At 39.1% G+C, this 13,082-nt stretch overlaps 1 protein-coding gene across 11 annotated transcripts in view; it reads right to left on the minus strand.

The window, feature by feature from the left end:
- trpm3 (transient receptor potential cation channel, subfamily M, member 3) overlaps nucleotides 1-1,253 on the minus strand; it is a 123,946-nt gene extending 122,693 nt beyond the window's left edge. For all 11 annotated transcript variants that reach the window (XR_011984838.1, XM_023803287.2, XM_023803281.2 and 8 more), the window contains exon 1: nucleotides 720-1,253. Coding sequence is in view for 10 of the 11 variants with exons in the window: in XM_023803287.2 (XP_023659055.2) it covers nucleotides 720-896 (177 nt within the window). In the remaining variant the exon portion in view is untranslated. The remainder of the gene's footprint in view (nucleotides 1-719) is intronic.
- Nucleotides 1,254-13,082: the final 11,829 nt, after the last annotated feature.

The raw sequence follows: 13,082 nt of genomic DNA on the forward strand, positions 1-13,082 counted from the left end.
TCTCCCTCCCTCTCTCTCTCCCTCCCTCTCTCTCTCTCTCCCACCCTTCCTCTCGCTCTCTCAGCCCTGGAGCTTTATCTCCTCTCTTTCTCTTTTCCTCTTTCATGCTATTTCTCTCCCAACCGTGTCGGCTTCATGAGGTAACAGGGGATAACCCATCGCCAGGGCCTTATGCACAGCTGTAAATAATACAATACAGCACATCTGAAGCATCTTCCATTAATGATAAAAATTAAATGAGAATATAAACCAAAGACATGCTTATAATGGCTGTGTTCCATTAGACAAAGGTAATGTCCACTGACAGTATTTTCACCTTTAAAAAGTTTTTTGTTACACAGGTGATTTACCAAAATCTCTGGAATTTTTGGGTAAGATATCATTTTTTGAATCCTTGCATGCCTACAGAAAACACAACTTGGACTTAAATACTACACGCTGCAAACTTCCAACACAGTGGAAAGCTTCGTACTGAAACTCTCCGTTACACATGCATGGTCACACACAGAGACACAGAGACACAGAGACACACAGACACACACACACACACACACACACACAGCACAATATGCGAAGCCCCTGGTGCCCAGAAGCTTTGCCAAAACCCTGAGTCTGTTCCCCGCACCGCCCTCTCACCGCGAGCCCCCCCCCAGCCGCAGCCCACCCCTGGCACCGCTCCCTACAGGCGGCGACGAACAGCGGAACAGAATCTCACTTACCGGCAGCTGCAGAGAGGCCAGCCCAGCTCTCTTGGTGGAACTCTGCCTGGAGCTCAGCCTTTTCCAGGACTCGGAGAAGCGGCCGCGGGCGGTGCTCCTGCCCGGCCCTGGAGCCTCATCCCGAACGGAGCACCCCCTCTCAAGCTGCTCCCTATCATCCCATCTCGTCTTTTTCATTTTCCAGATGTTTCGGCTCACGGCGCGCGCTCTCTCGGAATCACAAAACTTGGGGCATCTTATGGCGGCTGCCGGCGCTGGCAAGAGCGTGAGAGTTGACGGGAGAGCGAGAGTGAGCGAGCGAGCCGGCGTGCAGTTGGAGGGGTCTGCCTGTTGCAGTTCCCGGTGCTCTTGATGTCGTTTTTCACTGTTAGTATTTTCTGTCACCGGCAGACGGGCGCTCGGTAAATCAGGAGCTCCGGGGGCAGCCGCTCCTGCCGGATGCCATGTCGCGGAGGTCTTGGCGACTCCCGGTGGGCTCAGATTGTAGAGGCACCAAAGCAAACACCACGCTCGCTAAGTGACTAGCATTCAGAATCCCCCCCCGCCCCCCCACCCCGCAACCTTCTCTCACACACACACACACATACACACACACTGACACATGCACTCTCTCTCCCTCTCTCTCTCCCTCTCTCGAGCTCCTCACAGCCGTACTTTACAGTCTTTGAACTGCTTCCTCCTCTTTTCTTTCTTAATTTCTGCTCCCACATTAAGCCTTTGTATTCAGGAGAGAAGAGCACAGGACCAGCCAGCTGTTTTGGCTGCCAACGCCACTCCTCTCTCACCTCGTTCACAGTTCATTGCACACACATTCCATGCCGCTGGGAACTCTGCCTCCTCACTTTGCATCCTGATGGGGTTTCAGTAACTGTCAAAGCTCAGCCCCCTGCTCACCACCCCTAAATACAGGTTTCTTCATGCAAACAACACTTGACATTGTCGCTAATATCGTCATGCGGTAACTAAGACTTTCATATTGCAGTTAACACGTTCACAGTTTAGCTAAGACTTTCATATCATAGCTAACACCATCAACCTGTAGCTACGACCTTCATACTGTAGCTAACACCATTACATTGCAGCTAGGACCTTCAGTGAACAAAAGTAGCTAAAATAAAGAGACAACAATATAGTTCAGATGAACTACGTATAATGCTATTAAGAACTTCACTGTGTTCTTATCTACAGCTCCATTATTAAACAGCTGACAGCAAAGCTATGTCTGCTTAATTGCCAGTCATGCATAAATAGCTGACATAAAAGCTGCTGTGTTCTGGCAGATAAAGAAGGGGACAGACAAACGCACGGATTCCTGGTTACCTGCAAATAGTGCTTAGGGGCTTACGGCTCAGTCATCCTGAGCACCATCAGCCTCAAAGGGTCGGAGGAGAGAGGGGTTAATTATACCCTGACCACCGCCTCCCGCAAGGTCTATGGAATCAAAACAACACGCACCTAGAGAAAACTAGACAGCCAGCCATATTTTTGTGTGTTTCCAATTGCAATCTCTGGTTTAAGACTGCAGTCTGGAAGAGATGAGCCCCGTTTTGAAATGTATCAAACACTGTACATAAATAAAATCGTACCATTCCTGATATTCAGGTATAGACTTGAGCAACTATAGGGCCCCATTAATTTGCCCAACCATAAACTTGACGCCCCTGTTTATCTTGTTAACAGAGGTATGTTCTCTTCTCCTGAGTAGATGAGTAGAAACGTAATTTAAAGCAGATGCTGACTGGGGAGAAACAGAGTGTTCAACACTAGTAATTTGCAGCATGACTGGAACGGCTGTCTGAGAGAGAGCACTGCATCTGCCCATCACAGACTCTTGAACTCCATTTCCTAACTCAACGTTTATTAGCTTCCTTCATCATTAAACAGCTGTCGAAATCTCCTGATTGTTAATGGGCATGGCTTCATGATGCATTTCAACACCACTGCATTTACACAGAAAGAAAACAAATAAGTCAAATAAATCAAAAAGAGGCAGAAGAAGCAGAAACAGCAATCACGACCTGAAAAAAATGTTTCTCTTTTTTGCAGTTTATTGAAGCAAATCATCAAAAATAATTGATTTTTTACTTATTTACCCTCTTGTTGATATCAACCTTCAAACAAAAACTGGAGAGCAATTTCAAATTGCCATGAAACTGTTTCATGCATCTCTTACTTGGATATTTAATCTAGATCAGCTTTTCAAGCATCAGGGTATGTTTTAGGTCAAAACTCATGCAAAGGCTTGCCATTTAGAATAAAACAGCCATGCTTGCAAGAACACACAGAGCAAATAGACAGTAAATGTATACACAGTATCATCTTTTGTGGTCCAATGTAAAAACTACTTTGTACATGTGTCAGGTTAACAAAACCTCTCAGATGTGCATCAGTTTGATAAGTGTTTTTAATTATCTCCTGTGGAAATGCTGTTTCAGAGGGGTACATTGATCCAAAGTAGGTCTTTAACTTGAACATGCACACTGAAAGCTATATATTAACATCATGCCAAATGTCATTGTCTCTGACAAAATTTCATCATGATGTTTCTTTGCAAATTTGCAAGACAATTATCTCTGTGGCAACTCCATCTAATGTAGTAAACACCTGATGAAACAGCTGACAATTCTTCAAGTTTTTTCCAAGAAAAAATAGACTTACATGAATACAAACAATCTGTTCCTGGTTTATCTCCTGAAATTGCAGGTGTTTTTTTCTGCTTGGTTAACCAGAGATCTATTAAGGATGGATAATGCAGTGGTCTGTAACATGTTTTTGGCATCTTCTTAAGGTTTATGAGCTCCTGCTTCTTGGATGGAATAGCCACAAATCCTCTACAATGGCAGCTCGCAATTGAACAAATTCAATTCATGACTTACATTAGTGAAAATTCTTTTTCGTTCATTGAGTAAGAGAATATGTCTTACTGAATACACAGATTTACAAAACTAAAGTAACTATTATAAAAGACACATCATTCAGCATTTGCCAAGACATGTTCTCAGCCAATGATTCAACTTGTCTGATTAAGGCAGGGCTAAATAGTGTTCTTTATAAAAATGTACCTTTATAGATCGTTTCTAAAGGCTCTCAATGTATAGTCAGCAACAACAATAATCACATCCTCTAACCCAGGGGTGGCCAATCTTATCTGCAAAGGGCCAGTGTGTTTGCGGGTTTTCGCTGCAACTCCATAATTAGATTGCCAATTAGAGGACTGATTGGCTGAAAAGTTCTCGCACCTGGGTTTGAACAGCTGACCTACAGGTTATCCCAAAAACCTGCATACATACTGGCCCTTTGCGGATAAGATTGCCCACCCTGCTGTAACCAATGGTCAGTGAACCCGTTTTTGTTTATGGCCAGAGTCTAATGCAGACTAATACTGCTGGGCTTACAACTCAACCTCTAACTTTGTTTTATAGTTGAGCCCTTCAGTGGGCAAATACCCTTAGGTGATCCCTATGTTTTGAATAGATTGTTCTGATTTCATTCCAAATGACCATTTTTATACAAGTCATACAAGCTGGTTTATTCCTTACAATGTAAAATGAGGTATTAGCTATGGATGGAAAGCGATAGGTTCCCCCATAGCTACGGTTACATTTTGGAACACAGAGAAACAGCGTTACGTAAAGATGGGAAACAGCATTGTATCTTGTAAGTAGCTGAAACAGGGTGAGCTTCTTAATATGATGTCCATTAAATGTTTAGACATAGTTCGTAACAATTTCAATATACATGAACAATTGTTAAATTTAGTAATCAGGACTACTCTACGATGAAAAAGTGAGTGATTGTACAACCTCAAAATAATGGACTAATTGGTAATTAGGCTTTCCTCATTACAGAAAGACATACTTGGTTTTGGTTCCATGAAGGAACAGTACATTATTTGTTCTACTTATTCTTCGCATAAGTTTTATCACTGATTTTACCTATTTTAAAAAGGTAAAACACTGTGGGTAGCTGAATTACCTTAGACCATCAAGGTTATGGGTTTTAACTCGGTCCTCAGTGTGTGAGGAGCTATTTTTTGTACCAATTTGCATGGGGATTCCAGAGGTACTGTGGTCAAAATGTCCGTAGTTTGTGCTTGAAAGTGTGTAGGTTCTCTACAATAGACTGCGATCCCATCCAGGGTGTACCCCTGCCTTGTGCTCTACACTACTTGGAAACAGCTCTCCAAAACCCACCTGTTCAAGATATGGGTTTTGATGATGCTTGGATCAACAAACAGAACCGGGCTTTCATTTTTCCTGGATTTTTCCACCTTACAACATAATTATCCTTCCCTGCAAGCCCCAATCCAATCCAAATACTTATGCAAACCATATACAGTTTACGAACAATCGTTTTGCCTGTCTCCATGGTAACCCCTTTTCTCCAGCTTAGGTTTCTCTGCAGGAGAATGTTTCTGTGTTCATTTCTTTCCATATATCTCTGACTTATGCCATCAATCACTTCCCTCTCTACTAACTCTACCGCTTCGAACCCCAGATTACAAATTATATTCCTGTGGCTGGCCAAGTTCACTTTTTCATTACCCTCCCAGATGGTACTAACTGAATATCAGACATTCTTGGTGAAGGTTACAGGATTAACACCAGCAGTGCATGAATTATTTGCTACAATTGCAATTTATGCGAAAGTCTTTAAATTACTGTAGGTAGCAAGTTCTGTTTGCCATTGTATAAAAACTGAACAATCAACTATCGCTCCAGTAGCAAACCCCGCCCACTTCAAAAAATCTGTTGTTCACTGTACGAGACAACAAACTATGTTGCAGTTAACAGCTTCCAGTGAAAACTTACAGTATCATCAAAGCTGAAGTACCCATGTGAATTACTCATGTTATTGTAAAAGTTGGCTCCAGGGTAGTAACCTTTTTAAAATGAGAAAAGACTGTCAATTTCCCTTTGCGGGGTAATCAACTTCAAAATTACTCAGCAAACCATGAAAAAAAGTTTGCTGAATGCAAATTCGGTGAGACTGATGACCCTCCCTTTGACAGGCATCTATCAAAAATGCATGCAGGCGTGCAAGCTGGATCAAACGCTTTTTTGTTTTTAATTAATAATGTCATGGTCAGTTGTCTGGATGAGCATGTCCCCACACTGAAGTACAACAGCTGTTCAAATTAATTAAACAAGATGCCACACAAAGTATAGGAGAACGGCAAAGTCATCAAAAACACAGAAGGGTTTGTCTCCTTGCCACTTAAACATGTGCAGCTCTCTGTGAATCCAAAGGACAATTCTGTTTGACAAGGCACAATGACAGTTTGATGACAGCTTGTTATATTCTTTTAAAATAAGAAACTGACATCATTATGTGAAAATTGTTAATGAGCAGCATCATTCAAAATCCCTGCCAGGTCAAAGCTGGCAGTTCTGATGCTATTTTTACATAATATTTTCCTGTGTGCAAGAAACATCTGTATTAGCTTTTGAGTACATTTCCTCTGATATCCACTACTGCCATTACTCCCACAAACATCCATAATATTCAGACACTTCCTCACCATTCAGCCACAAGTCCAAACCCTGATTCTGTCCAAGACTGAATAATATAACTCCCTCCATTGTCAGCACTCCTGCTTCAGCAATACGCCTGCTTCAGCAATACGCCTGCTTCAGCAATACGCCTGCTTCAGCAATACGCCTGCTTCAGCTCATATGGAAACTGTTCCTGTCTGCCCTCACCTTGCTCTCTGTCCCTGCACCTTCTTTCATGCAGGGTCCTTCTAATTGTTGTAATTTTGCCCTTTACTGCCTTGAATGTGCTTTTTTTTATGGTTTCATTCTTCAATCTGCTCTCTGCTACAAGATAACACTCTTCATCTGTATGTCTTTATCGATAGGAAGTTACCAAAAGGCATCAGAATGGGTCCACTGTCCGTGATCATAAACTTCAAACTCATGACAAAACCCTGCAGACAACAGCTCTGAGATTATGTTCCAACCAGAACATGATTTTTTTTTTTTTACCAAAAATGTTATAGCCAAGTTATTATTCATACAGCTATGCTATTCTCAGTAGCCTTACCTGAGGATTTTTCCACCATCTGTCATCATAACTCTACAAGGAGTTACTCTCCTGACCTCATTTACCAGACCAAAAGCTGCCTTTCCTGGACATCTTTGCACATAAATTTTTGTATCTATCTAAAGTTATCAAATTAGAGTATTACTTATCAATTAATAATGTGGCCTAGTTGCAATGTTTAGGGTTAGTTACATGCTATCTGTGAGTATTCATTTGTTGACACGTAGCTTTGATCGCATTTGTACTGAGCTTAATGTACCAAATTACAGACTTTCTTACGATAATGCTCTAATTTCCTTTCTGTAAGACTGAAGTTATCTTTTATAAAGGCATTAAATAAGTAAATTACATTCTAATTATGATAATAGTCTTGCTTTCTGCTTTATGGCAGTTACCTCGGAGAAAACAAAGTATGACACAGAATACTCTGAATTACAATTTAAGCCTTAGACAATGACCTTTGTGTGAACATTGAGGAGTATAATATGGAATTAATAATTAAGGTGAAGTGATACATTTTTTTTTTTCTTAAGCACCTCCGTAGCCAACTGACCAGAGCTGTATCACCTGCTGGGGGGCATCTGGGACATTTGGTCCCAAGTAAACAGATCTTAAAATGGACCCAGACATCCATCTCACAAGAGTGTCTACAAAAAGCATCCCTGTGTCAGCATGAACCCACCTATTGACACAATTATATAGGAAGATTGTTTCTTACAGTCCTACCTCCATCAACAGGAACACTTGACCATAAATACTCACCCCCTAACTGCTATAATTTATATAATCAATTCATTTCTACATAATGTTCACACTTACTTTTACATATTGTAGAGGAGCAGTACTTGATCACCTTCTTTAAATGAGTCAGGGGATCACTGTCAGTTTTTCTAAATAATTAAATTTGTTAAGTGCTCTCCATAAAAAATTCTTTGAAATCAGTCCTTCACTTGTAAACCTGTATAATGCCCAGTTTGATTTAATCATCTGGTAGTGCCTTCTGTCTACAATGCAAGCTGCAGATAACCAACAACGAGACTGAGATAGCCAACAATCTGTCCGTGGTGGTTCTACTATGCATCATTGTGCGAACTGTCAATCAATAAATTGCACACCTTGCAAACCCAAGGATAGTTTGGAGAGTCACTCAGTAATCGTGGAATGGGAAACCAAGAGAAACACACAAATTGGCAGCTGAATATGAAATAGCATAAACATCCTGCTATACAAAAGCTATGCACCCTTCTTCAGAATAGATGCTGTAAAATGCTGTTGGTGGTACACCAGTGTGAAATCTGTGGTTGTTTACTATACCACACATTTTACAAACACGCACACACATATTATATAAAACACTATCCAGTTCTAGGCTGGTGGCTTGGTATCACTCAGTCTGCAAGGTGAATATAAAGTGCATATTTGCAATAAAAATCAATGCAAATGTGTCAGGAATACCAACAAAGTCATCTCTATAATACACTACATTGACCCACAAAAGAAGCATTGATCATTGGCCAAAACAGTAAGTTGATCATGAAAAGAATATGTATACCTTCATATCTGCTGAGTGAGGCTGCAGGATCCTCCTGCTATGAGGTTTTCTTGTCATGTGGGCCTGCCAAAAATAAAAATAAAAAATCACAGAAGGAACTGAAACAATATAGGCAACATATAATGAAACACTTACTTAGAAACCAGTTATTTATCTTTGATAAAAGCCTTTGTGCTTTTGTTTAGCAGTTTTCTAATTGGAATCACTTTGTCCACCCTTCTCATTAGGATACGCTAATGTGCATAGGATTTACTTTATAGCGTGAGGCTTTGCTTTCAATTTCTCAGTTTAATCTGCTCAGTATATCGGATGCCTTTTCCATCAATTTGCTAAGTGCAGTTTCAACCCTCTGCTAACAAGTTTTCCATATTCTGGCACCATTTTCTTAGCTAACTTGTGTCACCTTTAATTGTAATTCTCTGTTGGAAGAAGGGAAGCAATAATGACTTTTATCTCATGTCTATAAAAGACAGCATGATTCATCAAAATGGTGTGTCATCTCAGACGAGGGAATCTAGAATCACTGACAGGAAAACTAACTACAGCGATTTAATGATATTACATCCCCTTGTAATTACCAAAAATGAACTAAATGAAAGTAAGCAGTTATTTATGAGCACATTAAGTGAGAAGCAGGAGACAGTTTACATAATGTAAGCAAATATTAAAATTTTGTGGTGAACACTGATAGGGGGAGATGTTGATGATAAATAACAGTGAAGAGAGAGAAATTCTTCAGCTGTAATTATTTCATTTTTTATTCCCAGTAATATTTTAGAAGGAGAGAGCAAAACATCAAAAAGCATACACTGTCTACAATGAAAAAAACAAGAACTACAAGTCTGAACTACAAAGCTACAAAAGGGTATAGAACAAATGTATTTCAGTAATGGAGTTTTGTTTGATTTCAGGAGATATTTTAGAACTGTCAGGATTACGCAATAGAACTCGATTACTCGATTATTTTTTTTTTTTAAAGAAGCACCGATTAAAACGTGCCTTGTCGATTACTCAACAAAATGCCGGAAGGAAGACAGAGCCACAGTAAATTAGGGTTCAACTAAAAAGAGCCACAATAAGAGAACGAAAGCCTCAGTTGCGGGGAAGCACTTCACTTTAGAAGTGAATGAAAATGCAGTTGTTTGTCAGTACTGCAAAACAGAACTTTGAATACCACAACATGAGGACAGCGATCCAACTGAAAGACTTAACTGTCTTAAAAGAAGAGATTCACTCACCCAATAATGCGAGGTTAGCCATAATTAATGCCTGCCATGCATTAGCTTCTCGGAGTAGCCTAGCCTGTCTATCATTACTTTAACTTTATTTTGCTCAATTTGCTATCATTTCTGTATCTTAACATAATGTGGTACAAAATATCCAGAATTTTTGTATGTGGACGTATTGCGTATTTTGAGAATGGCTGAACGATACTTTAAAAAGATATTTTACGTTCTATAGTTTATAGTTTAAGTTGTATATTTAGGAGTTAACTATATAGGCCTACAGTCGAACAGAATAGCATTTGCCAAATAAATCGGAGGTGTTGCCGCGAGTTATACCAGAAAGCTATCAACTTTCACGCATCTGGCGTGACACACACGCAAGAAATTTTACGGCGAATCTATATTATTACATCATAAACCTAAAATTAGCTACATCAAAAGCATTGGAATAATTTTCAAACCGTACAGACTATTTACAAGACAATAAAACTGTTACATACATGTACATTTGTGTGCAGACTAATCTCGAATTAAAAATCTCACGTCAACCAGCTGACGAAAATTGCATGGCAACACTGAATGCGGTGCCCACATATCTCTCTCTTTTACTCAATATCTGTAAACCTCAAAATATATACGCATCTCTTTTGGTGACTAGTTCTTGTTCGCGTTCCTGCTGAAACATTTTTTTGTGAAATTTCTCACAAACGCGCCACACTGTTTAAGTCAAACAGCAAGAACAAGAAACATTACAAATGGCACTGAGAGCACATTCAAAAGCAGCGGCGGTAAACGACTTTTTAACATATACTAGATATTGTTGAAGAGGAACCATAATTAGAATTACAAAGCTCGGTACGTTTTGTTTCCAGTTATAATTGATGGTCTCAACACAGCTGACCAGTATGTTATAATTGTATGTGCATAACATCCGATGTCGATGTCGCACATTCTGCAAGCCTAGGGCGGCATGTATGTTAATTCACGCCTTGGGTCTATGGGTTTATGGCGGATCCTGCAGTTTCCTCCCACGGTCTAAAAGTGAGTGTGCTGGCGTCCTGTTCAAGGATAGTTCCTGCTTCACACCAATTGCGATGCATTATATTAATTATATTATATTATATTATATATGAATAATCGTCAAATTAATCTGGAGATCACTCGATTATTAATATGATTAATACAATAGCCCTATAAGTATTTTTTTAACCAGTTGTCATTGATTTTTAATTGATATTGCTTTGTTGGGCTATTAAATTTACATGTTATAATGACGTTTGTCAAAAACATAATCTTTGTCACATGTCCTAGTTAATGAACATGCTGTAGTATTAACATTAGGCCTACATGACTGAAGCTACCCTTATCTCAAATTCATATAAACAGGAGACCACTTACACACATTTAAATAGCAGGTAATAGCTGAAGAATGGAAATCAAATAGCAGGATGATAACTTGGTAGATACAGTTAGCATAGTAGCCTTTTAAATCAGTAGTCTAGATGCTAGGCTTTATCCACAGCATGTTTAACATACGTTTCACTGTGACCTCCAGAAAGAACAGCAAACCTATTAGTTCAACATGACAAAAAAACCTTTCCCTACTTTACCTTAAAATTACATCAAAGGACATGTGTAGACACATTTAGAGTGAAAACGACATTAAAATGAAGTCTGATTTTTATCGGCATGATACAAAAAAAAAACAGTTTGTGAAGCCAATTGATGGAAACTGAAAATTTCAGAACTTTCCAAACTCAGTGTAAGCTACAATGATGCATTATTCAAAAACTTGTGTATCCAACCCAGAAAAAACATTTGCCCGAGGTCCCTCCTTAGGGGACGAAATTTCATGGATTTGATCTAACACCATTTTTCTGTTACTGTGTCTTCTATGAATTGAGAAATAACTGAAGCCAGTCATTTCTTTCAGGTGCATTTGTTTCAGTGTGATGCTCTGTTCTCTTTTTGTATTGCGCACCAAATGTGTCAAGATTGACTGGTTACATTTGATTTAATGGAAACTGGAAAGGATACATATTTTGAGTAAGATCACATGGAGCTTTCTGAGCAAACATGACAGCCATTGGTGAAACTCTAAAACAAGGATGCTACTTCAAGTCCTACCTACCAGATAGCTGCAAAATGACATTTATACTGGAAGTAATTTGTTAACAATAGGACTCCTGCTTAGACTACTTCAGAATACCTTGGCAATAACATACTTTTTCAGTTTTATAAAGCTGATGGTATAAAATGCATTTGTTTCTCACCATTTTAAACAACTATCAAAACAATAGCCAATATATAACAATTGTCAAAAGAGTGTTTCTATTTTAATGTTATTTAAGCTATAGAGTATGACAAAATATATAAAGTTATGTGCCTTTACATTGTAAAGGAAAAAAAAACTAGAAAAGAAATTTCTTTCCATTTTCGGTCCCCAGGAATTAAAATCACATTTGCAGTTAGTGATTTATGAGTCAAAGCTACACAAGAGGAACAGAGTACTTGTGAGAAAGTTGCCAAGTCGGGTAGAATAACTGTTGAACAGCTGGGGGATACATTCATCTGATAGGCAATGACTCCCTCACAAATACTTCATTTATGAGAACTCAAGTGAAAACATTCTTCACTTTCATTCCAAAATATAAAGTAACTGTACCTGTTTTGCAGTTGTACATTTTCCCCTGCACAACTTTCATGTTATATTTCAGTCCATCTGCAGTGGTTTAGACACAATCGTTTTAATCAGCGCATTTTTAAATTCCAGCACTTCTCATTCTTTGTAACAGCATGTTTCAACATACAGATTATGATCTAAAAAATTGGACGGTTTAATATGCAGCAGTTGTCAGAGCCTTTAATAGTTCAATTGCCTCCACAGTAATGTAACAAACACTGGTGAATAAATAAAGCACAATTATGTTGCTTTTATAATGCACTTTAAAAACTAAGCAACAGAAAAAGCTGATAAAGTAGAACTGGCCAATAGTGATGCCCACAGCAGAAAGTTTGCTTTCTCTCCCCTGTAAAGTCTTCACAGCCTGGATTTCTGTAGAGTTTATGTTTCATCAGAAGCACCTTCAAGTTTGTGTGTTACATTCCACTAAATGGCCATAATCAAAAAGGAAGTGTCTGAGAACTTTCTGGTCATCTGTGCAGGGTATACATCTTCACAGAAAACAAAACAGAGGGGTAACATCAGCAAGATAGTCAGTCTTAACCATCATTTGGGCTGGAAGAAAACGGAAGAAAGTGATTGACCTTTGAAAATGTATTAAGGCCAGTCAAATGAACATCTTTTGTGGTACGGCTTAGCTGTTATGTCTATTTACTTGCTGGTAATGACCTTCTACCCTGAACAGCAACACTAATTTGCACTTCCTTTTATTGAATGATAAAAAGGTTGTGGATGCATTTTTAAGCAGGCAGTCCTATCAATAATTCATGGTGCGTGGTGAAAGATCTTGTGTGCCTCTATTCCCTGGCTTTCGGAAGGAATGTTTCGCCCTATTTATATCTATATCATATTATTAC

Source organism: Paramormyrops kingsleyae, chromosome 2 (assembly GCF_048594095.1).
Source record: "Paramormyrops kingsleyae isolate MSU_618 chromosome 2, PKINGS_0.4, whole genome shotgun sequence".
NCBI classification, from domain to species: domain Eukaryota; kingdom Metazoa; phylum Chordata; class Actinopteri; order Osteoglossiformes; family Mormyridae; genus Paramormyrops; species Paramormyrops kingsleyae.